The sequence below is a fragment of the Sturnus vulgaris genome, chromosome 21 (genome assembly GCF_052056855.1).
Source record: "Sturnus vulgaris isolate bStuVul1 chromosome 21, bStuVul1.hap1, whole genome shotgun sequence".
NCBI classification, from domain to species: Eukaryota; Metazoa; Chordata; class Aves; order Passeriformes; family Sturnidae; genus Sturnus; species Sturnus vulgaris.
Window position 1 is genome coordinate 2,937,492 of NC_142263.1, and position 27,105 is coordinate 2,964,596.

At 46.0% G+C, this 27,105-nt stretch overlaps 1 protein-coding gene and 6 non-coding genes across 9 annotated transcripts in view; all 7 read left to right on the forward strand.

Moving 5' to 3' along the window:
* Window positions 1-174: 174 nt before the first annotated feature.
* The window catches only part of TEX14 (testis expressed 14, intercellular bridge forming factor), a 32,072-nt gene continuing 5,141 nt past the window's right edge, over window positions 175-27,105 (forward strand). For 2 of the 3 annotated variants that reach the window (XR_015807916.1, XM_088177018.1), the window contains exons 1-24: window positions 175-324; window positions 9,318-9,432; window positions 9,679-9,844; window positions 10,167-10,303; window positions 11,001-11,082; window positions 11,494-11,624; window positions 13,155-13,268; window positions 14,067-14,190; window positions 14,583-14,761; window positions 15,185-15,336; window positions 15,982-16,172; window positions 16,282-16,420; window positions 16,735-17,681; window positions 18,357-18,460; window positions 19,376-19,455; window positions 20,104-20,355; window positions 20,922-21,016; window positions 21,297-21,410; window positions 21,776-21,866; window positions 22,576-22,666; window positions 23,793-23,855; window positions 24,879-25,003; window positions 25,729-25,916; window positions 26,590-26,641. Coding sequence is in view for 2 of the 3 variants with exons in the window: in XM_088177018.1 (XP_088033144.1) it covers window positions 189-324; window positions 9,318-9,432; window positions 9,679-9,844; window positions 10,167-10,303; window positions 11,001-11,082; window positions 11,494-11,624; window positions 13,155-13,268; window positions 14,067-14,190; window positions 14,583-14,761; window positions 15,185-15,336; window positions 15,982-16,172; window positions 16,282-16,420; window positions 16,735-17,681; window positions 18,357-18,460; window positions 19,376-19,455; window positions 20,104-20,355; window positions 20,922-21,016; window positions 21,297-21,410; window positions 21,776-21,866; window positions 22,576-22,666; window positions 23,793-23,855; window positions 24,879-25,003; window positions 25,729-25,916; window positions 26,590-26,641 (3,868 nt within the window). In the remaining variant the exon portion in view is untranslated. The remainder of the gene's footprint in view (window positions 325-9,317; window positions 9,433-9,678; window positions 9,845-10,166; window positions 10,304-11,000; window positions 11,083-11,493; window positions 11,625-13,154; window positions 13,269-14,066; window positions 14,191-14,582; window positions 14,762-15,184; window positions 15,337-15,981; window positions 16,173-16,281; window positions 16,421-16,734; window positions 17,682-18,356; window positions 18,461-19,375; window positions 19,456-20,103; window positions 20,356-20,921; window positions 21,017-21,296; window positions 21,411-21,775; window positions 21,867-22,575; window positions 22,667-23,792; window positions 23,856-24,878; window positions 25,004-25,728; window positions 25,917-26,589; window positions 26,642-27,105) is intronic. The other variant, XM_088177017.1, reaches the window with a different exon arrangement.
* LOC148221481 (small nucleolar RNA U3) lies at window positions 1,107-1,320 on the forward strand. The gene has a single exon (XR_015808002.1). It is a non-coding gene; the product is annotated as a small nucleolar RNA U3 (small nucleolar RNA).
* Window positions 2,929-3,142, forward strand: LOC148221482 (small nucleolar RNA U3). Its single transcript, XR_015808007.1, has one exon. It is a non-coding gene; the product is annotated as a small nucleolar RNA U3 (small nucleolar RNA).
* Window positions 4,259-4,472, forward strand: LOC148221483 (small nucleolar RNA U3). Its single transcript, XR_015808014.1, has one exon. It is a non-coding gene; the product is annotated as a small nucleolar RNA U3 (small nucleolar RNA).
* Window positions 5,486-5,699, forward strand: LOC148221484 (small nucleolar RNA U3). Its single transcript, XR_015808015.1, has one exon. It is a non-coding gene; the product is annotated as a small nucleolar RNA U3 (small nucleolar RNA).
* Window positions 6,736-6,949, forward strand: LOC148221485 (small nucleolar RNA U3). Its single transcript, XR_015808001.1, has one exon. It is a non-coding gene; the product is annotated as a small nucleolar RNA U3 (small nucleolar RNA).
* LOC148221486 (small nucleolar RNA U3) lies at window positions 7,988-8,201 on the forward strand. Its single transcript, XR_015808016.1, has one exon. It is a non-coding gene; the product is annotated as a small nucleolar RNA U3 (small nucleolar RNA).

Here is a 27,105-nt window from a genome sequence, read left to right on the forward strand (position 1 = left end):
GTTGTCACCTGTCCCGTTAGGGAGGGCAGGAGGTTGTTTTCCACTTCCATCTCTGCATATTTCTGCAGGAAGCAGAAATAACTTTAAGCTACTGCAGGTTCTGAAGTCAGAAATGAGTTCTTTACGTTGAGGTGCTTTGCAGCTTGATGACGTTTCCTACTTTTTCCCAGTTCTGTTCAGGAAAGAAGATGGCTCATCCCATCCCTCTCTCACTTCCATGCCCAGTCCAGCTTGGACGTATAAAAGGAGACTCCCTGGAAGCTGACCTGCATGAGTATGTCAGGGAAGGGAACTATGTGAAAGTGAAGAAGCTTCTGAAAAAAGGTAAAAGCTAACTTTACACACGTACTGGTAGAAAAGATTTACTTTTTCCTGTATTCTTTCATTTCTGGTAAAAAATAGCCAGCATACTGCTTGTAGAATCCAGTTTTCTGAGTGAAATGTATTAACGAAATTGTTTATGGCTGCCCTTTTCCGTTAAGTGGGAATAGTTGTCGAATCAAAAAAATGTATTAAAATAAGTTAATTGAAAAGAAAAATAATCTTTTATTAGTAAAGTGCTCATAGGAACATGATGAAGGCATTGTAAATCAAAAATTCTGGAAGTCAGCTGTGGGAATATTCTCTTTAAATCGGGTTTCAGTTAAGACTACCAAACGCTTAAGGTACGGTTTACACCTTAAATATTTGACAAGATTTCTAGCCACAGAGTTACAGGGCATTTGGTACATGAAACCCAATACTCGGAGCAGTTCTGTTTCGGTTTTGGGATCACGGATCTCAGTGGGTTGTGCCGATCCAGAACTGCGCGTTCCCAGGGCGGGGCTGGGCGGGGCCGACGCTTCTCTGCGGAAGCGCGTGTGATTGGCCGGCGGGGGCAGAACATGCAAATGAAGGGTGCGCGTCCCCGCCCGCCGCTCCACGCGCGGCCTTTCCGAGGGGCGCGGCCGCTCCCGGGGGTCTCGGGGCGCGCTCCCGCGGCCGCGGGATCTCGGCGGGGCCGCGCCGGCTCGCGTTGGGGGCGCGCGGGGCGGGTGGCGGGCGGTCGCCGTGTGCTGTGTGCGGGTGTGCGCGGCAGGGCCGTGCGCGGCGGTGTGTGTTTTGTTAAGACTATACTTTCAGGGATCATTTCTGTAGTTGGTCACTAGAGGAGAGTGATCGCTCCTGATCGGCATCACAAACCACGAGGAGGAGCGAGGTGTTCTCTCCTGAGCGCGAAGCGCGCGAGCGGTGCTGCTTGGGCAGTTGCCTCTTGCCATTGATGACCGTTCCCGGCTCCCTTGTTGGGGCTTGGGAGGGAGAGAACACGGGCTGAGTGGTTTGTGGCCCTTTTTTTATTCTTGTTTAAAGAAAGAGTTGGAGTGAGCAGAGTGGAACTGATCTCTGCTCAGAGCTGTTTCCTTCTCTGCTGCTGAGCACAAAGCCGGCCTCTCGCTGCAGTGACACGCGTGGGGCGGTCCCCAGGGTTGCGGGAGCGGCCCGACGGATTTGGGCTTTATGAGGGAAGATATTCAGGCCCATGGAATTCTGGAGCCGTCTGTTAGTGCAGGACAAGGGGACCTCTCTTGGTGCGGCCTTGTCCCTAATGAGCGGTGACGATCAGAGGGTGACACGGGACTAAGGGAAATCTATTCCGGATTTGGCCTTCATCACTTGTGGAAGCCCGTGTCGGTCAGGCTATGAATTCTGATGGGGTTGTTATAAATGAGAGACAAAAGTCTCGATATTCAGCAAAATTTAGATTGTTTTATTTGATATAGAAAGATCAAGCAGCGCGCTGGGGAACGCAAGGGGTCACCACCCACTCCACGCTCCACCGAACCTTGGTTTGCAGCCTCTTCTTATACTGTGGGTTCTCGTTGTTCACAAATTCACAAAGCCTTTGGGTGATAATCAGTCACAGATTGCCATCCGGTCCTTGGAGATGACCACCAGGGAAGTTCTGGAGGTCTGGTCTTTGTAGATAACCACCAGGAAAGTTCTGGGAGTCTGGTTTTTGGGATAGGCAGTATTGATTGCACAAAGGTAGGAAGGGCTTTTTGGGAAGTCCGATTTCGCAAGCTGGTAGCCGATACAACTTATTTAAGAAACATAACATAATATAACATAATGTAATGTAACATAATACAACATAATATAACATAACAAGGTGATTTTAAACAGAATTATTTAATCATATAATTTCCTTTATCTAGTGTCCATGCTTCACTTCAGAGCTTAGTATTCTGGTTTATGCAAACCCCAATGCTTTTGTGATTAACACGAATCATTTATCAATTGTCACAGGGTTTAGGGAGAAACTGCTCTTTGTTGTGCTCTTCATACCGTGCAGTCGGCTGTGGTGTGGTGCTCTGGCAGAGCCCAGAGATGTAAAGGCAGAATTCATTAATAGGTGCCCTGTGGGGTTGTTCTTTTTAGTACAGGAACGCCACCCTGAAAGCGTCGGGGGAGGCTGGGAGCCAGCACAACCCCCCGGCGGCAGCCGTGCCTCTGTGCTGGTGTTGGTAGCGGGTCTCTGCTCCGCTGTTGGCCCGGGACAGCGGCAGCACGGGCGGTGACGCTGCCTTGTGTCGTGTCGCGACCGCTGTGACAGGCCGAGCTGGGGCGGCAGCGTCACTGCTCGTGGGGAGGGAGGGGAGAGCGGGAGCGGGGCCGCGCGGCCGCCGGGCTTCGGGAGCGCGTGTGATTGGCCGGCGGGGGCGGGCCATGCAAATGAAGGGTGCGCGTCCCCGCCCGCCGCTCCACGCGCGGCCTTTCTGAGGGGCTCGGCCGCTCCCGGGGGGCTCGGGGCGCGCTCCCGCGGCCGCGGGGACTCGGCGGGGCCGCGCCGGCTCGCGTTGGGGGCGCGCGGGGCGGGTGGCGGGCGGTCGCCGTGTGCTGTGTGCGGGTGTGCGCGGCAGGGCCGTGCGCGGCGGTGTGTGTTGTGTTAAGACTATACTTTCAGGGATCATTTCTGTAGTTGGTCACTAGAGGAGAGTGATCGCTCCTGATCGGCATCACAAACCACGAGGAGGAGCGAGGTGTTCTCTCCTGAGCGCGAAGCGGGCGAGCGGTGCTGCTTGGGCAGTTGCCTCTTGCCATTGATGACCGTTCCCGGCTCCCTTGTTGGGGTTTGGGAGGGAGAGAACACGGGCTGAGTGGTTTGTGGCCCTTTTTTTAATCGCTGTAAAAAAAAGCATTAATATAAGAGGCTCAGGCCTTGCATGCTCAGAATTGGCTGCTTGCTGAATCCTGACCCCAAGTGCCAGTGCACGTTTTAGAATCCCTCCAGGGATGGGGACTCAGCCACTGCCCTTGCTAAATGTGCCAGTGCTTGACAGCCGTTCCAGTGAATAAATTTTCCCCAATATCAAACCGCAGCTTCCTCTGGTGCTACCTGAGGCCGTTTCCTCTCATCCTGTCACTTGTTCCGTGGAGGAGGGACAGACCGCACCTGCCTACATCCTCCTTTCAGGGGTAGCCGGGAGGGTGAAATTCTCCCCTGAGGCTCCTTTTCTCCAGGCTGAGCCCCCCCAGCTCCCTCAACTGCTCCTCATCAGATCTGTGACCCTTCCCGAAGTCTGTTCCCTTCTCTGGCCACACTCCAGCCCCTCAATGTCCTTCTGTTTGTGCCGGGGCCAAAACCGGACACAGGATTCCAAGTCCGGCCTCACCCGTGCCGAGTACAGGGAACGGTCACTGCCCTGGTCCTGCTGGTCACACTACTGGCAATACAAGCCACGCTCCACTGGCCTTTTGGGCCACCCGGGCACGCTGCCTGCTCTTAGGCACCCACCATCGAGCAGCGTCCCCAGGTCCTGTTCCTCCTCCATGCAGCTTTCCAGCGACTCCTCCCAAAGCCTGTAGCGCTGCAGGGAGTCCTTGTGACCCAGTGCCCATCAGCGAGCGACAAAGGAGAGCCCGGTGGCGATTCCGCCTTCCCTGACATGCCCTGGGCCCAGCGAGGGGCGCGGCAGCGGCGGCGGCGTCCCCGGTGGGGAAGGCGGGGCGGGAGCGAAGCCGTGGGGCGCGTGTGATTGGCCATCGGGGGCAGGACATGCAAATGAAGGGGGCGTGTCCCGCCCGCCGCTCCACGCGCGGCCTTTCCGAGGGGCGCGGCCGCTCCCGCGGAGGCTCGGGGCGCGCTCCCGCGGCCGCGGGGACTCGGCGGGGCCGCGCCGGCTCGCGTTGGGGGCGCGCGGGGCGGGTGGCGGGCGGTCGCCGTGTGCTGTGTGCGGGTGTGCGCGGCAGGGCCGTGCGCGGCGGTGTGTGTTGTGTTAAGACTATACTTTCAGGGATCATTTCTGTAGTTGGTCACTAGAGGAGAGTGATCGCTCCTGATCGGCATCACAAACCACGAGGAGGAGCGAGGTGTTCTCTCCTGAGCGCGAAGCGGGCGAGCGGTGCTGCTTGGGCAGTTGCCTCTTGCCATTGATGACCGTTCCCGGCTCCCTTGTTGGGGTTTGGGAGGGAGAGAACACGGGCTGAGTGGTTTGTGGCCCTTTTTTTATTCTTGTTTAAAGAAAGAATTGGAGTGAGCAGAGTGGAACTGATGTCTGCTCAGAGCTGTTTCCTTCTCTGCTGCTGAGCACAAAGCCGGCCTCTCGCTGCAGTGACACGCGTGGGGCGGCCCCCAGGGTGCGGGAGCGGCCCGACGGATTTGGGCTTTATGAGGGAAGATATTCAGGCCCATGGAATTCTGGAGCCGTCTGTTAGTGCAGGACAAGGGGACCTCTCTTGGTGCGGCCTTGTCCCTAATGAGCGGTGACGATCAGAGGGTGACACGGGACTAAGGGAAATCTATTCCGGATTTGGCCTTCATCACTTGTGGAAGTCCGTGTCGGTCAGGCTATGAATTCTGATGGGGTTTAGGAAGAAACTGCTCTTTGTTGTGCTCTTCTTACCGTGCAGTCGGCTGTGGTGTGGTGCTCTGGCTGAGCCCAGAGATGTAAAGGCAGAATTCATTAATAGGTGCCCTGTGGGGTTGTTCTTTTTAGTACAGGAACGCCACCCTGAAAGCGTCGGGGGAGGCTGGGAGCCAGCACAACCCCCCGGCGGCAGCCGTGCCTCTGTGCTGGTGTTGGTAGCGGGTCTCTGCTCCGCTGTTAGCCCGGGACAGCGGCAGCACGGGCGGTGACGCTGCCTTGTGTCGTGTCGCGACAGCTGTGACAGGCCGAGCTGGGGCGGCAGCGTCACTGCTCGTGGGGAGGGAGGGGAGAGCGGGAGCGGGGCCGCGCGGCCGCCGGGCTTCGGGAGCGCGTGTGATTGGCCGGCGGGGGCGGGCTATGCAAATGAAGGGTGCGCGTTCCCGCCGCCGCTCCACGCGCGGCCTTTCTGAGGGGCGCGGCCGCTCCCGCGGGGCTCGGGGCGCGCTCCCGCGGCCGCGGGGACTCGGCGGGGCCGCGCCAGCTCGCGTTGGGGGCGCGCGGGGCGGGTGGCGGGCGGTCGCCGTGTGCTGTGTGCGGGTGTACGCGGCAGGGCCGTGCGCGGCGGTGTGTGTTGTGTTAAGACTATACTTTCAGGGATCATTTCTGTAGTTGGTCACTAGAGGAGAGTGATCGCTCCTGATCGGCATCACAAACCACGAGGAGGAGCGAGGTGTTCTCTCCTGAGCGCGAAGCGGGCGAGCGGTGCTGCTTGGGCAGTTGCCTCTTGCCATTGATGACCGTTCCCGGCTCCCTTGTTGGGGTTTGGGAGGGAGAGAACACGGGCTGAGTGGTTTGTGGCCCTTTTTTATTCTTGTTCAAAATTAGATTTTGGTAATCAATCTCTCAGCAGGCAGCGCTCAGCAATGCCTGTGTCGTTTTATTGCTGCTGTGGCGGCTCTGATTTCTTGGTGCAGCAGAGCTCTCGCACTGCTGCGGGTGCTTCTGAGAATCACCGAGCCCCTCCGCATCACAACCAAATTTCCCATTTTTAATGAGTAATCAGCTACAGCCCGGCAGCGAAGATCAAACAGTTGTACTGTGAACTTCGGAGGCTTTGCTGTCGTTTTGTATAACGGAAAGGGATCACGATCCCCGGAGAGACGGGCACTGGCCAGGTCAGTGGTCATTCCATCCCGAACGCTGGCCCACTGACCACCTATTCAGAACAACCCCCCGGCCTAAGTGGAGGAAAGAACAGCACAAGCGGGCTAATCGGCACAGGAAACGCGAGATACAACTAGTAAATAAGGGGTTGAGTATTAATTAATAAAGCGATTCAATTTGTAAGCAATGAATGCTGATGCCTGGATAAAAATGTATAAAGTGTTGAGAATCGGGAGCCGGCTTTTTGTGTGAACCACCCGAAGTAGAACAGAGAAGAGAATAGAATAGAGCAACAATCCAGAATAAAGCAACAAAAATCCCTCGCCTGGGTGCGCGAATGGGCTCTGCAAACTGGGGCGAAGGGCGAGCGTGTTGTGGCCAGCGAGCCGCCGGGGCCGGGTGCCCGCGGAGCCGCCGTGTCGGGATGGGAGCGGCGCCAGCGCAGCGCGGGGGGCGGGAGGCGAGAGCGGGAGCGCGTGTGATTGGCCATCGGGGGCGGGCCATGCAAATGAAGGGTGCGCGTCCCCGCCCGCCGCTCCACGCGCGGCCTTTCTGTGGGGCGCGGCAGCTCCCGGGGGGCTCGGGGCGCGCTCCCGCGGCCGCGGAGACTCGGCGGGGCCGCGCCGGCTCGCGTTGGGGGCGCGCGGGGCGGGTGGCGGGCGGTCGCCGTGTGCTGTGTGCGGGTGTGCGCGGCAGGGCCGTGCGCGGCGGTGTGTGTTGTGTTAAGACTATACTTTCAGGGATCATTTCTGTAGTTGGTCACTAGAGGAGAGTGATCGCTCCTGATCGGCATCACAAACCACGAGGAGGAGCGAGGTGTTCTCTCCTGAGCGCGAAGCGGGCGAGCGGTGCTGCTTGGGCAGTTGCCTCTTGCCATTGATGACCGTTCCCGGCTCCCTTGTTGGGGCTTGGGAGGGAGAGAACACGGGCTGAGTGGTTTGTGGCCCTTTTTTTACTCTTGTTTAAGAACAGATTTTGGTATTAATCTCTCAGCAGGCAGCGCTCACCAATGCCTGTGTCGTTTTATTGCTGCTGTGGCGGCTCTGATTTCTTGGTGCAGCAGAGCTCTCGCACTGCTGCGGGTGCTTCTGAGAATCACCGAGCCCCTCCGAATCACAACCAAATTTCCCATTTTTAATGAGTAATCAGCTACAGCCATGCAGCGAAGATCAAACAGTTGTACTGTGAACTTCGGAGGCTTTGCTGTCGTTTTGTATAACGGAAAAGGGATCACGATCCCCGGAGAGACGGGCACTCGCCAGGTCAGTGGTCATTCCATCCCGACCGCTGGCCCACTGACCACCTATTCAGAACAACCCCCCGGCCTAAGTGGAGGAAAGAACAGCACAAGCGGGCTAATCGGCACAGGAAACGGGAGATACAACTAGTAAATAAGGGGTTGAGTACTAATTAATAAAGCGATTCAATTTGTAAGCAATGAATGCCGATGCCTGGATAAAAATGTATAAAGTGTTGAGAATCGGGGAGCCGGCTTTTTGTGTGAACAACCCGACGTAGAACAGAGAAGAGAATAGAATAGAGCAACAATCCAGAATAAAGCAACAAAAATCCCTCGCCTGGGTGCGCGAATGGGCTCTGCAAACTGGGGCGAAGGGCGAGCGTGTTGTGGCCAGCGAGCCGCCGGGCCCGGGTGCCCGCGGAGCCGCCGTGTCGGGATGGGAGCGGCGCCAGCGCAGCGCGGGGGGCGGGAGGCGAGAGCGGGAACGCGTGTGATTGGCCATCGGGGGCAGGACATGCAAATGAAGGGTGCGCGTCCCCGCCCGCCGCTCCACGCGTGGCCTTTCTGTGGGGCGCGGCCGCTCCCGGGGGGCTCGGGGCGCGCTCCCGCGGCCGCGGGGACTCGGCGGGGCCGCGCCGGCTCGCGTTGGGGGCGCGCGGGGCGGGTGGCGGGCGGTCGCCGTGTGCTGTGTGCGGGTGTGCGCGGCAGGGCCGTGCGCGGCGGTGTGTGTTGTGTTAAGACTATACTTTCAGGGATCATTTCTGTAGTTGGTCACTAGAGGAGAGTGATCGCTCCTGATCGGCATCACAAACCACGAGGAGGAGCGAGGTGTTCTCTCCTGAGCGCGAAGCGGGCGAGCGGTGCTGCTTGGGCAGTTGCCTCTTGCCATTGATGACCGTTCCCGGCTCCCTTGTTGGGGTTTGGGAGGGAGAGAACACGGGCTGAGTGGTTTGTGGCCCTTTTTTATTCTTGTTTAAAAACAGATTGGTTTCCCCAGTTACTCTTATGGTGCACTCTTAGACCCATCATTCTCCCCATTCTCCCATGCTCGTTATCTTCCCGATTGATAATTACATCCAGATCGCAGTTAATTATTTCGAATGAAATCATAAGTAACCGAATATTTGAAATTTTGCAATCACAAAGCGTTGTCACTGCAAGAAGACCCACAAGCATCACAGAGTTCTTTTCTTAAGCTGAACCCATCCAGTGTCCCATGCAGGGATCGAACCCGTGACCTCGGCATTAGCACCGTGCTCTGACCAATTAATAAAGAATAATTCACTTATTTATTAACCCTGTTCTTCTGTGTTATGGCTGCTCATCCATCTCTACTTATATATCCTTTATTCGTCTTTATACAGATGATGGATAACTCTACATATACACACATATTTCAATATCTACTTATATATCCTTTATTTGCACTTTTACAGATGATGGATAACTATATATACATGTATTTCCATATCTACTTATATATCCATTATTTGTGCCTACAGAGATGATGGATAACTATATATACATATATTTCCATATCTTCTTATATATCCTTTATTTGTACTTACACAGATGATGGATAAATCTACATATACACATATATTTCCATACCTAGTTATATATTCATAATTTGCACTTATACAGATGATGGATAACTATATATACATATATTTCCATACCTACTTATATATCCATAATTTGTACTTGCAGAGATGATGGAAATCTATATATGCATATATTTCCATATATATTTATACTTATACATCCATCTCTGTAAATTAAACAGTACATATAAATCCTTACTAATGCATTACACAACACATAAAAGTACAATTTGTTACTTACACATCCTTTATTTAAAAATTCTCGTGGACAAGCAGTGCTTTCAGCCCTTATAGAAAGTCACAAAAAATACCATTTGCTCTTTTTTTTCCTCTCAATTTCTGCTGCTGTATTTTGGTATCTGCAGCAGCTCAGAGCAGTCAGTTCCGTGATGATGAATCACCAGCTTTTATTAAAATTTTATTAAAACAAGCACCACCTCAGAATTTTGGGTTTCCTTGCAGGAATTTTTGTTGATGCTGTGAATTCCATGGGCCAAACCTGTCTCTTCATTGCTGCACTGCTGGGGCTGGGTAAAATAGTGGATGTGCTGCTGGAATATGGCTCAGATGCCAATCAGTTAAGTATCAAACTTCCTTTTTTTTTTTTTTTTTTAATTAAAATTAATCTTTAAGTGTGTTCAGTCAGTACAAAACACAACATTCACCAGGCGTAAATGAAGAAGTGCTTAAAATACACGTTGGTATTTTAACCAAAGCTTCTCAGAGATAAATAATTTCCCTTTTTCTCATGGTTTATTCCGTTATTTGGGAGCACACTAACATCCCAGGAATGCTGAACATTTTTTTTTTTACTGTTCCCCAGTCGCTGCTACGATGGGAGCACCCCAGTGCATGCAGCAGCTTTTTCAGGAAACCAGAGAATCCTCAGCAAGTTACTGGATGAAGGAGGAGATCTCCGAGTCCACGACAAAGAGGGAAAAACTCCCCAGTGCTGGGCTTTGTCAGCCAGGAAGGAGAGCAGTGCTCAGGTATTTGTGGGATTCTTGACTGCAATATTGATTTAAAACTCCCTTTCCCTGTTATCACATCGCTCCTCTTTAAAAAGAATCCTGAAATTAGCATTTTGTCTGGGTGAAGTTTCACATTTTGTCGCCTGTTTGAAGTCAGCTTTGCTTCCTTTTTCATGTAATTGATTTTCTTCGTTTTTTTCTCTTAATACATTGCTCAAAACACCTATTCCTATATTGCAAGTAACCACTTATTTTTCCTGATTTATGATTTGGAATTGGTTTTTCTTCTCCTGGAGCTCTATTTTTATTGGTTTTTTCCCTTCTTCCTCCTCCTGCCCAGATGTTGGAATTTATCCAGCAGTGCACTCTGCACATGCAGGCTGCCATTTGGAATTTCCCCTCTGACCTGCTCAGGAAAATTGGCTCCTCCAAGGCCTTGATCTGCAGCCCCTCCAGGTTTGGTGGCCTTGTCCAAGGGTAACAAGAGATTTTTTTTTCTTCCATTTTTTATTATTTAGCAACTTATTGTATCTTTTTGACCAGCAGATTTAAGTCCACTGTGATTAATTTTATTTCTGCTGTGACGGTTCTAAATAGAAACCTGTAGACATCTGTGTATTAAGGGAAACTTTATTAATTAAACTCCTGAAATCAGCATTAAAAGCTGGATTTTGGTAGCATTAAAGTGGTAGCATGAAGTAGTTTGGTTTTTTTGACTTTTTAAGGTCACTGCAAATCTTTTTGGGGGGTGTTTCCAACTGTGTCAGGAGTTTTTGTGTCAGATACATGTTGGGAAAAATACAGGCTTGTGAAGAAAAAAACAGTGCAGGATATACAATGTATATGCTATATATTATATATTTTATATTATATATTATATGTATTATATACAAAATATTATATATTACATATTATATACTATATATTATATACGATATATTAAGTATATTATTGGTTATCTTGCTTTAAATAAATAAATGTAATAAAAGTGCATCTAAAAAGTTATAATGAGCTGCACAATAATTTGGAATTTTCACATCCACATTATGTGAATGGGACCAGTCAAATGCAGGGTTCTGGCAGAAATTCTGCTTTTTTTTTTTCTGTCTCTCTCTCTGTATCCAAGCCTTGGAGTAAATAAGTTGCTCTTATTGCTTTTGTTTTTGTTATTTAGAAATGCTGAGATTCCTCTGGGTAAATTACTGAAAGGCCAACCCAGTGTGGCCAAGAACATTTACAGCTTTGGTTTTGGGAAGGTAAGATGCTGTGGGCAGGGATTTTCTAATTATATTAGAACATTTGTTTTCCAGAATTTCTTGTTCCTCACAGTACTTATCCCACCTGTGCTATTTTTAACTTTTAGTGCATTTTTATTTCTGCTGAAAAGATGGGGAAAAAAAAACCCACCGAGAGCACAAAATGGGTCCTGGTTTGGTTTGGAACAGCAGAAATCCCTGGTGGATGTCACCTCTGGGACTTCCTAAGGATTGGTTCTGCTTTCCCTTCTCCAGCTTCACTGGGAAATTCCCATTTTGGCCCTGATTTTTCAGATTTCATGGTGATGTTTGAGCTGATGCTGCCCTCACAGTGTTTACACTCAGCTTGTTCACGAGCTTGCTGGATTTTGGGGACTGTTGGATTTTCCTTTTGCTGATGCCCTCTTTCAGTTCTGGCTCACAGGCAGTGGCCACCTGGGCTACCTGGCCTCTCTGCCAATTATTGGGGACAAAGATGTGGTTCAGGCTGATGATGAAAGAACATTTTCTTACCCCGTGGGGCCCTACATGACCATGACCAAGTAAGTGGAATTCAAGAGATTTTACCCTTTCTTTGTGCCTTGTTGAGATTTTCGTCTTCTTTTAGTGGTGGTAGTGGTGATGATGATGATGATGATGGTGGTGGTGGAGGAAGAGGGAGCTCACCCCAGTACATGGATGTTTCTTTACAAATTACTCAGCCAAAAACACAAACCTGAAGCATTTTCTCTAAACCTATTAGAATTCTGGTTTTATAATACAAAAGTTTATGTCTAATTTGTGCATAGAGCCTATCTGTTCTATCTGGAGAATACAAGCAATATTCTTATTCTTATTCTTATTCTTATTCTTATTCTTATTCTTATTCTTATTCTTATTCTTATTCTTATTCTTATTCTTATTCTTATTCTTATTCCTATTCTTATTCCTATTCTTATTCTCATTCCTATTCCTATTCTTATTCTTTCTATATTTTTATTATGTCTAGGATTATGTTTTTGAAGTTTTTGTTTTTGAGCTCTCACTGAAGCTTGTTTTTTACACTAGATTCTAAGACTTTTGCCCTTTAAGGCACTTAAAACATATTTTTGCTTACTTAAAACTAAGATTTCTACTTCTCCTTCATATCTATGCAACTTAATAATATTTCTACATACTTAAAACTAAAGCTTACACCTCTATTTCATGTCTGTGTGGCTTAATAGATTTTAATTTCTTTAAAAACTTTTAATTTAACTCCTGCATTCTGTTCTCTCTTTGTTTTCACACTCCAACAGTGTCTGTTACAACCACACAGCAAATCGTTGTACCAGTGCTTGCTTTGGGTTATTTTCCATATCTGGTTTATATTTATTCCCTATTTCCTGCTTGCACCTTGTTTTCTGCTGTTCATTGATTAATATCTGAGTCAGACTGGTGTCTGAAAACCTCACAGGCAATATTAACCCAATTCTGGCTAATCACTGACAGCAGTGTTTCAGTATTGATCCCTTTGTGGTGGGAAATACATTTAGGGTTGCACAAATTGTGTTGTTCAGCATTTAATCCTTGTCAGTCTTAGTCCAGGATATCCTCTGAAATTCCAGGTGTGCAGCCCACTTGCTCAAACCTGTGGTGAAATCAGAGTTGCAAGGGCAGGCTGAGCATTTATTTTAAATCTTTGGTATCATGTAATTGTTGTAATTATTGGTAATAATTACAATAATATGGTATTGTCTAATTATAGTGTGTAAGGAAGTGGTTGTGTCTCAGAAGCAGACAGAGAATTGACAAATTGGTGATTTAATCTCCCCAAAACTCTGATTTGTGTCACTGATGGCCTTTGGTGAAGGGAATTCTTGGGAATTTTGGAATTTTGGGCAGTGAACCTTTCCTACTCCACCAACCTTTACCAGGACGAATTTATTGTCAGCTTGAAAGAGCAGGAACCCCTCAAATTTCAATTCCTGACAGTGGAAGGCACCACAAAACTCTTGATAAATAACCACAAAACTGGGAAGGGGGGGGAAAAAAAAAAAAGAGGAAAAACCACTTCTGGAATGATCTGATCCAAATTCTTCTTGTTCCTGTAGCTTGATGTGGGGAGGCAGCAGAGTGACAGTGAAGGAGCTGAGGCTGCAGCCCCAGCAGAGCAGCTGGAAGCTGTGCCTGGCTGATCTCCTCCTGGCAGAGCAGCAGCACAGCAGGTGGGACAGGGGAGCACTGGGGTTTTTACCTGGGGAGGTGCTGGGGAAGATGAAAATGGAAAATCGTGTGAATGTGATTGCCTGGCAAAAGATTTTGAGAGGATGGGAAGTATAAGTGAGATTGAAATGAAAGCATCTTTGGGATACCAAACCTTAATTACTGAACTAGAAAACAATAGCATGGCCAACTGAAAATAATCCCCTTCTGATTAAACAATCCCCTCTGCTTGCACACAGGTCCAAGGTCAGAGAAGACCCTACCAGCTTGGTAAAGAGGGTCCAAAGAGTGGTTTTTAGGGTGTAAAGTGTAACACAGTCTGGTAATGTAGTGATTCTTGTAGGCTGTGTGTAAATGCTGTGGGATTTGTATCTTGTGATAGATTGGTGAGTGAAAATTAGAATATTCAGCACAGAAGAAGATTTAATGTATTGTAATGGGAACATCACCCTCTTACCCCTCCAGGCAGGGCCCTTTCACCCACCCTTTGCAATAAAGCACAAGTTCCAACCCCTGGCTTTAGAGATTTCTCCATCAGTCCTGACCATCCTGACATTTACCTCAGGAGGGTTAGGCTGGGCTTGGACTTCTTCCCCAGACAGGAAATGTTTTTTTTTTTCCTACTCCTGATCTTTTAAAATGGAATATGTTTCAGTGAAAAATAGATTTACACTGAAATATATTCCAGTGAAAAACCAACATTGATGCCATATTGATAAAAATACAGAGCAGGTCAGGACTTTTCCTTCTTTCCAGCTCAGATTTGCCTTGAAAATTTGCTTTTTCCTCTCCCTTTGCAGCAAACTCCGCCACCCTCACCTGCTGCAGTTGATGTCTGTGTGTCTGTCCAGTGACCTGGAGAAAACTCGTTTGGTCTATGAGAGGGTTCACTTTGGCTCTCTCTACAGCATCCTCCATGAAAGGGTAACTGCAATGCTTCCATTTTAAATAATAATTATTATATTGTAGAATCAGAAGCTTAGTGATTAACATCTTTCCTCGAGGAGACAAAATCTTCAATCTGAATCCAAGTTTCTGGTTCTTTTCTTATTTTTTAAATCAATTTATCTGTGTTTTATTGTTGTCATTTGATAATTTTCTCTTCTTTTTAAGATGCTGTTACTCGGTTTGGTATTGAGAACAAAAAAAAAAGAATTTCCTCTTTTTCCTCCAATAAATTTCACATCTGCTGCCTTCTGCAGCAAATAATAACCATAACAAATAAGAACAACTTTTCTCTCACATCAAATTCAAAGACCTGCCATGCAAATTTTGATGCTTTTGGGTTCTTTTTTTTTTTTTTTTTCCCCCACCAGCGTGCAGAATTCCCAGTGCTGCAGACAGAGACCATCCTGCACATTTTGCTGCAGATCATCGATGCTCTGCGTTTCCTGCACTCGCAGGGATTCATCCACCGTTCCCTCTCCTCCTATGCCATCCAAATCGTGTCCCCTGGGGAGGCCAAGCTCTGCAACCTGGAGTACATGATAGAGAGGTGAGAAACGTCCTCAGGCTCGCTGTGAAATGGGGGGGTTTGAGCATCCAAAACCTCGTTAGACCGATGGCAATGAAGTGCCAAAGAATATTTCTTTCCATCTCAGTTCATTATCCCCTAGACACCTGGAAAAATAAATTTTTTTTTACAGGCTTCCTGTGTTTTATCCATTGTTAGAGATAAAGGGTTGTTTGTAAAGCTGCTGTTGGGAAACGTTCAGCTTTTTTTTTTTTTTTTTTTTTAGTTCTTTTTATTGTAAAGTTGTTAAAGGAGGTGTTGCTTTCCCCAGAAAATCTTTGCCAAAAGACATTTCCTGCACATTTCCATTTGCAGACGTGTTCTAAACTAAAAGCTGGAGCACACTATATTTAATTCCTGAATATGTTACATATCCTGATTTACAATTTTTTCCCCTTTTTGCAGCAGGGACAGTGGAGAGCACAGTGACCTGACCCGAATTCCTGTCCCAGCCCAGCTGTTCCGCTGGTGTTCCCCTGAAATCATCCTGGAGAAACCTGCCACACTCACCTCTGATGTTTACAGCTTCTGTGCAGTGCTGCAGGAGACCCTGACAGGTGAATGCTCCCAGGGTTTAACTTCAAAAATGAACCCCAAAAAACCAGAAATTAATGACAATAGAAAGATTACTGGAAACATCTATAAAATGTGATCAGAAAACTTGAAATTGTGTGGCTAAAGGATAAAATTAATGGTGGATATGGGAGAAATACAGTTGTTTTCTGCTGATTATTTTTCTTCTTCCTACCAGCACAGCAAAACATTCAATTAAGTCTTTTCAGTGTTCAAAACAAGCTTGTGCAGCTTTCATGGTTTTGATCTCTGTGAGAACTTAGAGATAAGTTGTTGTGACTCTGTTCTTGTATTGTGTTGCTGCTGTTATTACAGACACTGTCTGTTCTGTAATTCACTTTGACTATTCTGACAGTGAAATGGGATAAACAATTACTCGAAAAATTAATCCCAATGAAGAATCCAAAGCAGGGTTGTTTGCAGTGTCACTCTGCTCTAGATATTTCTGTCAGCTCCCTTGAAAGCACCCAGTGTTGGAATAAGACAGGGAAGAGATGCCAGTGCTTGTTTTGAGTTGTAAATTAGGGAATGGACAGGGAATAATGTGATTTTTAATTTTTTTTTTTTTTTTTTAATTTCCATTAACATTAATATACTGGTTGCATAAAGTCTGTGCTTGTGTCTTGCAGAGAGCCCTCCCTGGAAAGGTGTGGAAGACTCAGCTATAAAAGATCTCATCCTTTCAGGGGAGCAGCTGGAGGCAGATGCCAGGCTCCCCCTGATCTATTATGATGTTGTCAAGTCAGGGCTGGAACCCAAACAGAGGAAACGCTCCATGAAACTCCAGGATATTCAATATATCCTGAAAAAGGACTTAAAGGTGATTTCCAGCACCTTTAGAAGAGCAGGCAGAGACACAGAACTGCCAAATACAATTTTATTTTATTCCATTTTTTGTTTGTTTCGTTTTGTTTTGTTTTATTTTACAGGACTTGGTGAAGTCTGAAGGTGGAATATCCAAAGCACAGAGATCTGCTGTCCTTGCAGATGTGAACATCTGCTGGGCATCAGCTTTTAGCTTCAAGAAGAGAGCAGTGGAGATCCAGGAAAAGGAGATCAGCAGGGCTGGTGAGTTTTTTGGAGCAGGATGTCACTGTGTCCCTCATGTGCTCCTCAACAATCTGACATAAATCATTAAAATGGGAGCACCCACAGATTTTATGATGGAAGTTGAAAATAGCTGGCTTTGGATTTTAGCAACCACTTAATTGTTAATCAAGAATCGAAATCTGTTTTGTTCAGGCACAGTTTTCCAGCAGAGGTGTCAAATGCTGCTCGTGGAATTTCTAAATTTCCAGAATTCACTCCTCAATGTGCAACAGCAGCGTGGCTGTGGGATTTCTGGAGAAATGATGTAATGTCTCAAATTGATTTTTTTTCAGGTGGCTTTTCTGCCCCCCAGGACTCTGCTTTCCCCAAGGAGAGCAGTGCTTTGGTGGTGGAGGAGGCAGCAGCCAGTGCAGAGCCAGGTGCCCAGGACCAGAGTCCTGATGCCTCCTCTGAACTCCAGACTGGAGCTTCCCACTGCAGTGAGAGTGATGTGGATGGGAGCCTGTGCAGCTTTGAGATGAATGAAATCCTAACCAGTTACCCTGAAGGTCCCCAAGACTTCCTGGATGGAGGACATGGATTGGGTCGAGCTCTAAAGGATGCAGAAAGGGAGCAAAAGGAAGATGAGAGCCTGTGGGAGGGGGGGGAGGAGGAGGAGGAGGAGGAGGCGGAGGAGGAAGAGGAAGAATCCTTGGGGTCCAGCACGGGATTCTCTGGAGATGAAGAGGAGGAGGAAGAAGAGGAAAGGGTGGGAGAAGCCTCTGCCCTGTCCCAGGTGAGAGCAGGTGCTGGCAGGAGGCTGAGCAGCCCTTCCCAGAGCGAGCAGCACATCAGCAAATGTGCCCTGAACATCAAGATCATGCAGAGCATGCTGCAGCAGGCTGGAGATTCCCTGAGCAGGACTCAGGATAAACTGGACAGGCTGAAGGCCATGGGAAGGCAGAAGAAGCTGATCCAGGAATTCAGGATGAATCTGCTTCCTAAAGAAAGTTCTCAGGGAAGACACTGGAATGGGTCTGATGCTGCTTCCCAAAATACCAATAAGGCTTTTTCTGGAGTTGGTATTTTTTTACACAAGGCTGTAGCTCCACCATCCAGGGACTACATTCCACCATCAATAACGAGCCAGGCACCAGGTAGAGACAATTTCCAGGCTGTTCCCAAGAGAGCCAAGGAAAGAGAAGCAATTCAAAATGAGAAGTGGAAGAGCAAAATTGCAACCAACCATCGTGATCCGGGCTGCAAAGGCCTGGGTGGTGAAGTGAGCCTAAACCAGGAGGTAAAGTGCTGAGCAAGGGCCTGGTTATCATTTCTGTGCTCCTTAGCAGCTAAAGAGATGCAGGGATGGGTGGTGTCCAAGAGGAGGGATGAATCTGGCCTTTAAAATGTATCCATGTGCATTATGTACAGGAATGAAAACTGCTCAGCAGTGCAGTTGTTTTATTTCCTCTTTCCCTCCGGTCCTCCCAGGACAACACTGATCCAGTGGCCCAGGCTGGGGTTAAAATCCAAATCCTGCACTAGAATGGAGATGGGACTCTCAGGGAGAAGGCCAGTGGAGAAATATTTTTGTTTGTGTTGAGGCCTAGGCTGTTATTGGAAGGGCCTCTGGATCACTTTCATTATTAAATACATGGACCAAAAAGAAGGAGAGAAATTCAAGTACATATCTCCTGTGGGGATAATCTTGAGTCATTCAGGTCCACTCATCCCCCTGCAAGCTGCATGTTTTGATTGCCTGCCTGCACCTGAAACCTGCTATAAATCCAGGGCAGAGTTTTTGTTAGGCCGAGCCTGGAGTTGTCATCCTTTCTGCAGAGCAGAGCAGCTGAAACAGAACTCAGGGAATAAAGTTTGTGCTGTCCTGTTCTTAGGCTGCCTCCCAGACAGCTCAGGCAGTAATTAGCAGAATGCCCAGTGTGTGCTGAATCATGGCTTGTTGGACTCGTTTCAGCATTTCCTCCCACACGTGTCTGTGAGATGCCAAAAAAAGTTCAACTTGCAGTGTCAGAGAGGAGCTGATTCACATCCTGCAGCAAGAAGGGAAGGGGAGAAGTGGTGAGTTTTGATCTTATTCATAGAAGAGTTCATTCTGACAGATTTCATCTGGAGAGAGACACTGTCAGAAGGAGGCACATCAGGATCAAGGCTGGCATTAAATGTTTCTCAGTAAAGCAGAAGCCATCTGTACAGAGAGGAGCCTGCTGTGAGTCACTGTCAGCTGCAGAGCTGCTGTGACAGGGCAGCACTTGGTGTTAAAGAGGGGTGGGAAAAAAAGATTTCACATGCTGGGATGGAGGTCAGTGGTCCAAAACTGCACCAGAGCCTAAGGAGAGCAATCTGGGGAGATATTAATGAAGGTGGTTTCCCAGTAGAAAACTTCTCATGTCATCTCTTTGTGTTTTTAAGCACGAATGGAAAGCACGTGTTGAAATTACCTGGCCAAACTTGTGCTGATTCATGTTGGAAAGAGAGGGACAGACACTTCTTTCAGTGTTTGGTCAAATGAGGAAAACTGTGGCAGTTTTAAAATGAATCCATTTGGATCAGAAAGACCTGTTGGTAAAGGTCAGAGCAGAAACATTCCAGGTGCTGACATGGCCAGTGAAGGTGTGGGAGTGAACCCTGGTGGGAGAGTTTTTGTTGTCCAGGTCTGAAATTGTGATCACGACCTCAATAAAACAATCCCCACATCATCCATGGTTTTGGAGCTGCAGCATCTGACAGCTCTGAGATGCAGAGTTGAATGTACAGCTTGTCTGGTTCGTCTAGAATAGACCTCAATAATTGTGTGTGCTTTCCAAGCTCCTGGCAGCTCAATCTGCTGGTTCTGCTGGCTTGTTAAAAGGCTGAGAGCACACGTGCTCTAATTAATGTTAAAACAACTTGGAGCCTTTTCCTGGCTGGGGAATACTTGACACAATATGCTCGTGCTCTAAAATAATTTGTGCATTTCATAATCATTTATTGCAGGTGCCATTCAAAACCAAGGGCTGAATTCTGCAGCAAAAAAAACTGTGAGAAGAGGAGGGTGATGCAGTTGGGATGGAGGAGTGAGTAAACCAGTGTTAAACCAGTGTTAAATCTGTATTAAATCAGTGTTAAATAGTGTTAAATCAGTGTTAAACCAGTGCTAAATCAGTGTTAGCTCAGCATTAATATCAGAAATGTTGCTGCAGTGCAGTGCATTGAACTCAACACACAAGGAAAGGTTTCTGTCTCTTGCTGAAGCTCTGTGAGGTTATTCTGGGATGGAAACCAAGTGAGTGGGATCCCTTGTCTTGCACATCCCGGGCATAAAATCATCCCAGGCACGTTGAGTTTATGTTTGGTTATGTTTGTATGTATTGTTAGGTTTGGTTTGTGGAGCTGAAGGAATTTCTAGCCTGGTTTTGGACAGTGTGTGGATTCAGGAAAGGCAGGGATGGCAGTGCCCAGTGGATGGCAGCACAGGCATGGATAATAGAGAATCAAACGGACAAAACCTGTTCGTGTAGAGATTTTTCCATATCAATTCCTGCAGGTTTTAAGCTTTATTTAAAATGGAAGGAAGTGTTCAGCTCTTTCCATGACAAATGCTGTGCTACCAGCTCTAACCTCAGCACTTCCAAGCCTGCAGGCACAATGAAACACGGGGGGGGATGCTTTGAAGGTGCAGATTCTGTGTGGTGTAAAGAGGTGATTTTGTTCTTTTTGTGCAGCTGAAGTCAAGCAGATGGCCAGAAGAGTGGCCTCGGGACAGCTGGGGCTCAGCTCTCCTTTCCCTGCCGGTGACTGCACGTCTGAAAGTGAAGCAGAAAGTGTCAGGGAAAGCTCCCAGCGTGTCCCTGCCAGAGCCCCAGAGCGCCCGGAGCAGCAGAGGTGTGGGGGACAGCCAGGTGAGCACCTGGGCACTGAGGACAGAGCTGAGAGTGGGGACAGTGATCTGGAGCCTGCACTCACGAGTTCCACAGGTGAGGAGTAAAACGCTCTTGTCTCTTTTTGTCTCCTTCCGTTTCCAATCAGATTTCAGCTTCTGTGATTTTTTTTTTAATTTTTTTTTTTTTTTTACAAGAATTGTCCATTTTATCTTCCAGAGTTTTGCCCTCAGAGCAAGTCAGGCCTTCCTCGATGGGCATAAATAGAGATAAGATGAGTATTAGGTGTTAAGAGGTGGAGGGAAGGAGCTTGGACACCTCATCATCACTGATTATTGTTATCAGCATGGCAAACCCCAAGTGTGCTTTTTCACACTTTTATTTATTCCAGTCTCACCACACAGCTGCTTTTTCTGGAGCAGCTCAGTGGGTAAAGCTTTTGAAAAAGTTCTGGGCAAAGGAACAGGGCAAGGTTTCCCTGCTTAGATTAATTAACGAGGTGAGCATTTAAATGTCATTATTCCTCCGTGTTCCTGACAGACAATTAGAGTCACTGTCTGCTCTCATTGATATTCCAGCAGTGCCTCAGATCACTCAATTTACATTTTTTTTTCATTTTTTTTTTAAATGCTTAACAATTTTGTTCTATTCTGCCATCCTAGGGAGCAGCTGCCAATCCCCAGATGAGCAAGCAGAGTCTGGAGCAGCCATTCCTGAGAGTTCAGTCCTTCCCCAGCAAGCTCAGGATCTCTCTGGAGTATGTACAGAAATCCAAGGAATTCGGTGGCAGCTGCTTCTCCGTGGAAAAGTTTAGCCTGGGCTGATTTTTTTTTTTTTTTTTTTTTTTTTTTTTATTTTTTATTTTTTTTTATTTTGTTTTAGAAACCACCAAGGTAATGCTAGGAGCAGGAGGTGGGTTGAAAGCCAGTGAACAAATTAAATAGAATTTCAGAATGTCAGTGTTTTTTAATTGGCTGAAATATGTATTTTTGATTAATAGAGAGTGGGATTATCTCAGGTGATGATGTCTTTCACAGGGACATTCAGGGGAATTGCATTGTTCCCTTAATTCACCTCCTGATGTGACTGAAGAATTCTTCACTCCTGATTATTTCCTTCCTCCTGCTCTTGAGGGAAGGTCAGAACCGGAGGTAAAAATAACATTTTTTCGACATAAATTACACAACATGTGGTTTAATTGTGCTCCCATTTGATTTGAAGAGAGCTGTGGAAAATTTGAGTTTTTTGGGGTTTTTTTTATTCTTTTCTTTTGGAATAGTACCTGCAAATAAAGATTTAGGTAAGAGTAAGCAAATTAATCTTCATTAATTTCTGGAAGATGCAAAACTTGTTTATTTGACTGTTAAATCCAGTCTGGGCTGTTTGCTGATGAGTTTCTGGAGAGTTTCTCTCTCCACTCTCATTATTGGGAACATCATCCTGGGAGGGTTATCCTGCCCTTTGCAGCTGCTCTGGCAAAAATGGAATTAATTTATTTTCCCCCCCCCCTTTTCAGACCTCAAACGCTGAGGGCAAAGCAGAAGAAGTTTGTGCAGGATTTTTACAGAAATCACCTGGAGATGCAGCATCAGGAATTCAGGCTCCAGGTAAATGTTCTTTTTCTTGAATCACTTCGAGTCAGGCACACAGAGTTGTTGTTCTGTTGATATTTTTGCCAGCAGCTCTCCTGTCACAAGGCTGGACCTTCATTCTCCAGGCTCAGTTGATCTCTCATTCCTCATTATTTTTTGGGAGAGTTCAGGACACTTGCAGAAATCATTCCATATTCAGTGTTTATGCACTTGTATTTCAGTTAAAAAGCCAAAACAAAAACTTGTTTGAAACATGTTTTATTTTTACCCTGGGGCTAAGTTTAATCTTTTTATGCAACTTGCTGTGGTGCTGGAAACTGAATTAGAGTTGTATTTACACATTAATATTCTCATTGCTGGGAGGATCTTGAGCTTAAAAACAGTGGGAGCTGACAGAGAGCGTGTGCAGAATAATGGAAGAATCATTGTTTCCTTACTCTGTTGTCTCTTTTAGCTCAATTTTGTAAATGTTGTGATATTCCCCAGTGCTTCAGTGCCTGTCTGGCAGCTGTGCCATGTTTATGAAAATGCATCTTTAAAACACATTTGTCTCTCCATAACAACAAAGGTCACGAGAACTCAGGCAAAAAAAAACAAACAAAAAAAAAATTAAAAAAAAAAAAAAAAATTTAATAAAGTCACAATTTCCTGTTCAATGAGTTGCATTGTTTTCTTTTGTACTTGCAAAAGCCAATAACAGGGAACATTTGTTATTTGTATTCAGGAGGAAAAATACTGTTGTGCAGCACAGCACCACAGAGCTGTGGCAGCAACAAGCTGGGAGTGAATCAGCTGGGCCAAATGCCTGGAGCCAGGTAGAAAAAAACTCATTGTTCCTTCAGGCATAAATTAGGTTTTAAAATGTGCTCTCTTCATTAATTCTGCTTATATATCTAATATTCAAATAAGGTGCCAGTGGTGGTTTTTAATGATTTATCTACATAACTCAGCTCCTTGCTAAGAAAATACAAAAAGGGCTTTTCACAGGTCTCAGGGGGTTTTGTCTTTTGCAGAGTTTGGTGGGGTTTTTTTTGCCTTAATGAGGGAGCTGAGATAGGAAAAAAAAAAAAAAAAAAGCCATGTACATATCACAATTCCTTTTCCACTGATAAACCACAGCCTGAAACAGAGCAAAGATAATTCAAATTAAGGCTTCAGTCGTCTGCTTTAATTTTGTTGTGCTTTGTTTTTGGAGCACAAGTGCCATGAAGATCCTGCCTTTTCCAATGGCATCAGCCCAGGAATGTTCACTGGGGGTAAAATCAGATTTGGCAATCTCTGAACTCTTGGAGCTTTGGCTCTTCTCTGAAAACCAGGAGGAGTTTTTTTGTCCTCAGGAGAGGTTTTAAAATATTAAGAAAAAAAATTAATAAATTTCTATTTTGCCAGCATTGGGGAGAAGTTGGCTGGAGCTCTGTGGGTGTCAGGGCTGGGCTCCCTCCTCCCCACACAGGAGCTGAATTCCCTGGCCCAAAGGGAGGCACCAGCACTGAAAATCTTGGGTTTGGGATTAAAAAAAAGAATGGTTTTGGTTGCTCCCTTCACTTCGGGAATTTTGGCAGCAGCACAGAGGGGATGTTGCTCTCTGAGCCTCATTGACCTCGAGTGTCACAGCCTGGGACCAAGGGATGATGAAAGAATGGAATTTCGTGGTGGAACAGTGCAGTGGTGTGCATTCCGAGGTTTTGATTTCTTTTATTTCATTTCAGTTTTGTTCTGGAGCTGCAAACATCAGTTAGAAGTTTTAACAAATCCTTAATCTGTTCAAAATGACATTTTTCTCCTACCAGTCTCCAATTTCTAAGGTTTTTAAGGTGTTTGTGAGCTGCAGTCTCACCTCAGAGAGAAGGTAGTGCTTCAACTTCCTGAGAGAAAGGAAACCAAATCCTTCTCTTTCCATAATTTCTGGGGGTGAATTTGACCTTTCCTCCCTCATTTCAGGGTGGATGCAGCACGAGAAGCAATTCTGTGGGAGCCACAGGAGGAATGCCAAGAAAAAGATGTGTAAGAGCCACATTTTACAGCAAAACTTCAGCAAATTGGTCATTAACTACAAAATTTTGTGTTGGTGCAAGACAGGGAGATGAGAGAAAATTCCCCAGACTATTGAGAATATTTTCCTGTGCAAAGTTGTGAGATTGGTGTAAAAGAGTTGGAAATATTTTCATATTCAGAAGTAATTAACTTGGTGTTAATCTGGGTGTGTTTCTTCCCAATAAAAGTGTGAGGATTCCTCGTTTCTTCTCTCCATATGGCACAGGGGAAATAAAATCACTTTAAAGAGCAAATGGTTCGTGTGGAGCCAAATAAATTTTATTACAGAAATAGTCCTGTGATTTTCAAGGGGGGGAAAAAAAAGCAGCAGAATATGTTTGTGACTCAACTAATGAAATTAATTAATTTTTATAGCTAATGGAGATTTGCATAAAATTACTGATTTACAGGAGGTTCTTTTCGTGGCCTTTGAGGACAATGTAATCCAGGGTGTGTCACCCCAAAATTTGATCAATTTAGATTTAATTTTTTTTCTCTTGGGGGTGTGTGTGTCAGTGCCTGTGCAGATCTTCAGCAGCCTCAGTTCATCAGAGCCAATCTTTTAATTACTCCCAAGACCTACATTTAGTCTTAATTAATGGCTCATTCATTTCTGTTAACGCTTGAGGTTTTCCCTTGGCTTTGGGGAATTTTTTCTACCTTTTGGTTCACATTTGGAGTTCCTGCCCTTTTTGGAAGCAGCTTCCTGAGCTGGTTTTATAGCAGGATTATTTCAGAAACCCTGGAAAGGAAGGGGAAGCAAATAATTAACCTTATTTTGCCTCTGTAACATTCCTGGGGATGGTGATTTTGGGCCTTGCCAGATTCCTGTGGGAAGTTTCAAAGGGAACATCCCCCCCCCCCCCCCATTCCAATGAGCTAGAGGAGACTGCACAAAAATTAAAATTTCACGACGCCGAAAAATAGGATGTGGAGATTCACAGGGGCAGGGAGTGACTATTCTAACTGTCAGAACATCTCTCAATAACTCAGATCAGTGGCAGATATTCAGGATTTGTCCAGCATCCCCTGTGAGCAGACCTTGCAGAGGGGAGTGGAGTGTAGAACACCTCGGCTGAGCCACGCTCCCAGCAGTGTCAGCACCCCCCTGGGTTCAGGTAATGCAGGGAGGGGGGGAAAAGAAAATCCCCAGGTAATGATTTCTCCTCTCTGTGCCAGCCACACCTTTCTGCCAGGATTTTTTTTTTTTTTTTGATGTGAAAAGCATCGAGGTGAATCGTGGATGCTCCACTGAGAGCAGAAATGTCAGGCTGGCAGTGAGCAGCCACCAGAAATGCTGTTACTCCTCTTGTTTGAAATCTCATTGTCCAAAGACACAGAATTAAAGGAGGATTTACAGGGAAACAGCTGAAAAAGGCACTGCCTGAAAGGTGTCTGGGGGATATGGGCAGCCTTCATAAAATCAGAAATTAACTGATTTAAATGTGAACTGATTCATGTGGATTTTAGCATTTTAAAGGCAATTTAATCACACTCAGTCTGGTTTGAGTGTTGATAACAAGTTAAATAATATGATAAATGTTTGCTGAACCAGAGTGCTCAAGAGCAATGAATTAACATTTCATTAATTTGTGTAATACAGTGGCTGGAATTTCTCAGTTGGCAAAGTTTTGTCTGAGCTGGAGCTCCTGGGTTATCAGTTTGGTCTTTTATGGGTAACAGTTTCTCAAGAGTTTCTTGTGCAGGTTCCTTTCCAACTTTTTTCTGCTTTTGTTGAAATGTGATAAAGATATAAAAATTCCAAAAATAATTCTCCAGCTTTGCTGTCCTTTTTTTTTTTCCCCTGTTTCTTTTTCTTTTTTTTTTTTTTTTTTTATTCTAGAGGAAAGATTGCCATTAGCCTTTGGGAAATACAAACACTGCCATGAATTTTCTTCAGATTCTTCTTTTTGTGGCTCTCATGAGACCTCCACAGTGTTCAGGACTTTCACCACAGCCTGTGAAGGGGAGAGGAGCATGGAAATTCCAGTGGTGGCTCCAAGGGTTTGCCCATTTGGACTGAAAGAGCCTGTAAGTCCAAAAATAACTTATGCCAGCAGTTGGTTTTAATATTCTTTTAATGCTCCTTAAAAATATTTTAAACTGAAAAGAAATGCAAGTAGAGGTCTGTGCTGTGCTGCTCCTGTGCCAGAACACTTGGAATTGATTAAATTCATTTACAGGGCAGAGTTGGTCTGAGTGGCTCTGCTGATGCTGTCACTTCTTGTCCAAAATCTTCCTCTAGAATTAAGTGGATGTTTCCATTTTGAGGGCAGTGGGGATTTGCCTCTGGTTACAAAATTCTTAATTTTGGGGAGCTCTTCTGATGAACAGATGTGCCTGGCTTTAATAATGAAAGATTCCAAGCAGAAAATGGGAACTGAAGAAAGCTTGGAAGTGTGCAGTCAGAAAATTCCCATCCAATTGTCCATTCAGAGTGTTGAAATTAAGATTATGTAGCTGCTGCTGTCTCACAGCTAAAATATGAGTGCACAGCAGCCTGAGCAAAAATTTTGACACATCAATCTTACTCTCTTTTCATATTCTGAACTGATTGAAAATCTTAGTTTAAAATTTAATGATCAGCTCAGGCTTTAATTGAAAGTTCCACCTCATTTTGGATTTAGGATGTTGAAGGGGAGATTGAAGATGAGCAGTTTTTCAGTTCAGCTTCTTGTGTTTCATTCTGTTTGATCTCCCACAGGTTGGGTTGCCACCAGTTGCTTCATCCCTGAGAAGCAGCAGGCAGGCACCTGGTAAGTCTTTTATCCCATCCCCTGACAAAATAAATTGTTCAATAAACAGAGAAACTGATTTGAAAGGAAATTTAGCAGTCTATTAATTATTTTTCCTTCCCCCCCCTTTCTTTTTTTTTTTTTTTTTGCTCCTGGATGTCTCATTTTAGAGGGATAAATAGCTTTGCACTCGACCATGTGCTGCTGGTGCTAATTAGGTTATGGATTTTGTGTTTGCACCTGCAGACTGAGAACTCTGACCTCTAAATCAGCCTCTGTTTGAAGTGTAAATATTACTGGCCTCACATTCCTGATAGAGCATTGAGAGCTGAACGTGCAAGTCTGGCTCAAAATGATTTTTCCATTATGGAATTATTTAGGGAAATTTGATAAAACGTGAATGAGCCAGGCTCGTGCAGGGTGTTAAATGAAATATGTAAGCAAGATGCTATCAGAGTGTAAGCCTATGTCACAGTTATTAAGGA